Source organism: Nematolebias whitei, chromosome 21, assembly GCF_014905685.2.
Source record: "Nematolebias whitei isolate Nwh7 chromosome 21, NemWhi1, whole genome shotgun sequence".
In the NCBI taxonomy this organism is placed as follows: Eukaryota; Metazoa; Chordata; class Actinopteri; order Cyprinodontiformes; family Rivulidae; genus Nematolebias; species Nematolebias whitei.
In genome coordinates, this window is record NC_056518.1 from 8,699,219 (window position 1) to 8,703,712 (window position 4,494).

Genomic DNA, 4,494 nt, shown 5'->3' on the forward strand with positions numbered 1-4,494 from the left:
AGTGTCACAATGTTATAAATTTTGGAAAATTTAGTTTGGAAATGTCATTTAAATTGAATATATATACTTTTTAACAAACAGAGGTTCTTTGAAGCAGAACTGAATTATTACTTGGCATCTGCTCATGTCTCACAAAGACTTTTGTACAAAAACCAGGATTCCTTTATAATCTTGTGAGGCTGCAATGCTCTTGTCACAAGCATTCTTCTTCTTCTTCTTTCGGCTTTTCCCTCTTCAGGGGTCACCACAGCTCGTCATCCTCCTCCATCTCTGTCCTCTGCATCCTCTGTCCTCACTCCAGCTACCTCCATGTCCTCTCCTCTCCTCTTTGTCTTTTTCCTGGCAGCTGCATTTCTAACATCTTTCTACCAATATACCCACTGTCCCTCCTCCGGACATGTCCAAACCATCTCAGTGTGTCCTCTCTAACTTTATCTCCCAGTTGTTCAACCTGTGCTGTTCCTCTGATGATCTCATTCCTGATCATCTCCATCCTTGTCACTCCTTAGGAGAACTTCAACATCTTCACAGCTCTTGTCACAAGCAGGTGGGTTTTTAATTTGTTTTTGTTTTGATTTTGTTTTTCGGGTAATTGGTTCCATTTGCTCCTTCTTGCCTTATTATAAACACTAAAGTAAATATTGTTCTACTATATTTCATTGAAATAGCATTCTTCAGCTTATCTGAAAACATGACAGCGGAACTCTCCTTACGCACAAACGTGATGACGACATGAACTCTCCTTACGCACAAACGTGATGACGACAGCGGTCTTAGCAACCAGCATGGCGACGGTAAAGCTTCGCTCTTTATTTGTTTAAGGCTGTTAGTTTTTCAGGTTATTTTGCGGCACTATGTTCAAATATATGCACCTCAAGGCTTCCAGATGCCCCCCGAGATTTGTCTTCACTCGTGGGGTATATATTTGAGGAAAAATGGGATACGCTGAATGTAACACAATGGAATCAAGAACAGGTAATATTAGCATGCTACAACTAGCTACACTAGCTAGTTGAAGGAGTATTCATGAAGACTTGCAAAAAGCATAAATATAAAACTCAAACAGGACTTTTTTTGTTTCTCATTTATTAGTTGTATTTGATTTCTACTGTTTTAATTCTTTAAATATAAGCTATACTGTACATAAAATACGGTCAGGGTATTAACATGTACTGTATGAACAAGTATGCAAACACTGAAATTACTTTCTTTTACTCGAAAAAAGTTCAATCTGGTCCTCTGGACATTCAAAAAAAACAAAGCAAACAAATATCGAAACGTTTCGTCTCTCATCCAAGAGACTTCCTCAGTCTGAGGTGCTGTTTTCAGCTCAGTCTCTTAAATAGCACCTTCTCAGAGTGGATCAACCAGTTTGCTGCTGACAACCAAAACCAGCTGATCACATGCTCAAGAAGGACCATCAGCCTAACAATGGATCATTAGCACACTGATGGCTGTTTACTACTCACAGAGGGCTGAGTGATACTAGTAATCACAGCATTGTAAGAGGGGGACAGTTGAACCCGGAGGCCTCCACCCCTGTTTAATGATGGACGGTTTCTTTTCACAAAGATGGCCTCCTTTACTCCTCTCTCAAACCATCGTTCCTCTCTGTCCAGGATGTGAACATCTTCATCCCTGAAAGAGTGACCGCTGGCCTGGAGATGAGTGTAGACCGCAGAATCCTGGCCTGATGATGTTGATCTTCTGTGCTGGGCCATCCTTTTGGCCAGTGGCTGTTTTGTTTCAGCGATGTAAGACTGATCACCCTCCTGACACTGAACAGCATACACAACATTACTCTGTTTGTGCCGGGGGACTGGATCTTTGGGATGAACCAGTCTTTGCCGTAATGTATTTTGGGGTTTAAAAGCCACTGGGACGTTATGTTTAGAAAATAAACGTCTCAGTTTCTCTGATACTCCCTCAACATACGGAATGACCACTGGTCTGGGTCTGGGTTCCTCCTTTTCACCTGTTGGCTGACTGGAGTCCTGTTTGGGTTTCTTCTCTGCTTTCAGAAAGGCCCAGTTAGGATATCCACATTGCTCTAGAGCCTGTCTTGTGTATGATTTCTCCTTCTGCCTGGCTCCTGAGCTAGTGGGGATGCTGTCTGCTCTGTGGTACAGAGTCCTGATGACTCCTAACTTGTGCTCCAAAGGGTGATGGGAGTCAAACTGCAAATACTGGTCTGTGTGGGTGGGTTTGCGGTACACCTCGGTTTGCAAATGTCCTCTATCCGAGACTGAGACCTCACAGTCCAAGAAAGCCAACCTGCCATTTTTTACATCTTCTCGTGTGAACTTGATGTATTTATCCACAGAGTTGATGTGGTCAGTAAAATGTTGGACTTCCTGAGATTTAATTTTAACCCAGGTGTCGTCAACATACCTGAACCAATGACTTGGTGGTGTCCCTGAAAAGGACGTCAAGGCTCTCTTTTCTACCTCCTCCATGTACAGGTTGTCAACAATAGGAGAAACTGGAGACCCCATAGCACACCCATGTTTCTGCCTATAATATTGCTCCCCATATGTGAAGTAGGTTGACTGCAGGCACAGTTTCAAGAGTTGACACAGTTGTTCTGTGGAAAGCGTGGTCCTGCTGCTCAGAGTGGTGTCTGATTTTAATCTTAAACTGACCACCTCTACTGCATCATCAACAGGAATGCACGTAAAGAGTGATGTGACATCAAAAGAGACCATTGTTTCATCAGTCTTCATCATGACATCCCTCACCTTATCCACAAAGTCCATGGTGTTCTGTATGTGGTGTTCTGAGCTGCCAACTAAAGGGATGAGTACAGACGCCAGATATTTGGAAACATTGTAAGTGACAGAGTTAATCATGCTAACAATAGGTCTTAAAGGTACACCTTGTTTGTGGATTTTAGGTAAACCATACAGACTAGGTGTGGCCTCCCCTGGGTACAGTCTGTGGTACAGAAAACGGTCAATAGCCTTGTCCTGCTCCAAAATTTTCAGGCAATCTATTAACTTCTTCTTGTAACCACTTCCTGGATCTCTTTTCAGAGGTTCATAAGTGGTTAAGTCACTAAGGAGTGTCATAACTTTCTCATGATAGTCTTTCTGGTTCAAAATCACTGTGCACCTTCCTTTGTCTGCTGGGAGAATGATGATGTTTTTGTCCTTGCTAAGAGTGGTGAGTGCATCCCTCTCCTCTCTACTGATGTTGGAAGGTGGTGGTTTGGCATTGCTGAGGCAGGATGAAACTTTGATTCTGAGCTGTTCTGCTTCAGCCTCTTTAATTTTGTTGTTGCGGATGGCTGACTCAGTAGCTGTGATCATCTCCACCAGAGGAATTCTACTTGGTGCAACTGCAAAGTTCAGTCCCCTGGCAAGAATCTCTGTCTCCGGCTGGGTGAGCTGTCTGTCAGATAAATTCTTCACACACTTTTCTGTCTCCCTGGCATGTAATTGACTACTGGAGTGTTGTCCTACACTGAATGTGTTGTTATTGGAATAGTGATGGTGTTGATGAGTTATTAGTAAGTTAAACTTATTTTGTTGTCGAGTCTTGGACTTGACATGCTGTGCTAAACGTGCCTGATCTGTACAGTCCAACACTTGCTGAGGTGTGGTCTGATCTAGACACATAGTTAGTTTCTGTTTAATGTGCTCTTCTTTGGCCTTCAAGGCCTCAATAGTAAAATTGGTCCGTCTCACCCGTTCATTCAGCAGCTGGGTCTGTGCCTTCTGAAGGATCTTGCTTGCCCGGTGCCCGCTGACCGATGATTTTAGTTCCAGGCTCTTGGGAATGATGCCACTTTATCGACATCTGAGGACAGCAAGGAAGAGGGCAGACTACAGGAACCACTTGCGATTCAACCTCAGATGTCGAACAGGACTCCAGTCAGCCAACAGGTGAAAAGGAGGAACCCAGACCCAGACCAGTGGTCATTCCGTATGTTGAGGGAGTATCAGAGAAACTGAGACGTTTATTTTCTAAACATAATGTCCCAGTGGCTTTTAAACCCCAAAATACATTACGGCAAAGACTCAAAGATCCAGTCCCCCGGCACAAACAGAGTAATATTGTGTATGCTGTTCAGTGTCAGGAGGGCTGTGATCAGTCTTACATCGGGGAAAGTAAACAGCCACTGGCCAAAAGGATGGCCCAGCACAGAAGATCAACATCATCAGGCCAGGACTCTGCGGTCTACACTCATCTCCAGGCCAGCGGTCACTCTTTCAAGGATGAAGATGTTCACATCCTGGACAGAGAGGAACGATGGTTTGAGAGAGGAGTAAAGGAGGCCATCTTTGTGAAAAGAAATCGTCCATCATTAAACAGGGGTGGAGCCTCCGGGTTCAACCTCTTACAATGCTGCGATTGCTAGTATCACTCAGCCCTCTGTGAATAGTAAACAGCCATCAGTGTGCTAATGATCCATTGTTAGGCTGATGGTCCTTCTTGAGCATGTGATCAGCTGGTTTTGGTTGTCAGCAGCAAACTGGTTGATCCACTCTGAGA

At 43.9% G+C, this 4,494-nt stretch overlaps 1 protein-coding gene across 1 annotated transcript in view; it reads left to right on the forward strand.

The window, feature by feature from the left end:
- Nucleotides 1–763: 763 nt before the first annotated feature.
- Nucleotides 764–4,494, forward strand: part of spata7 (spermatogenesis associated 7) — a gene marked incomplete in the record, with an annotated part of 11,486 nt that continues 7,755 nt past the window's right edge. Inside the window, 1 exon segment of the mRNA XM_037694927.1 lies at nt 764–975. Coding sequence (XP_037550855.1) covers nt 936–975 — 40 coding nt within the window.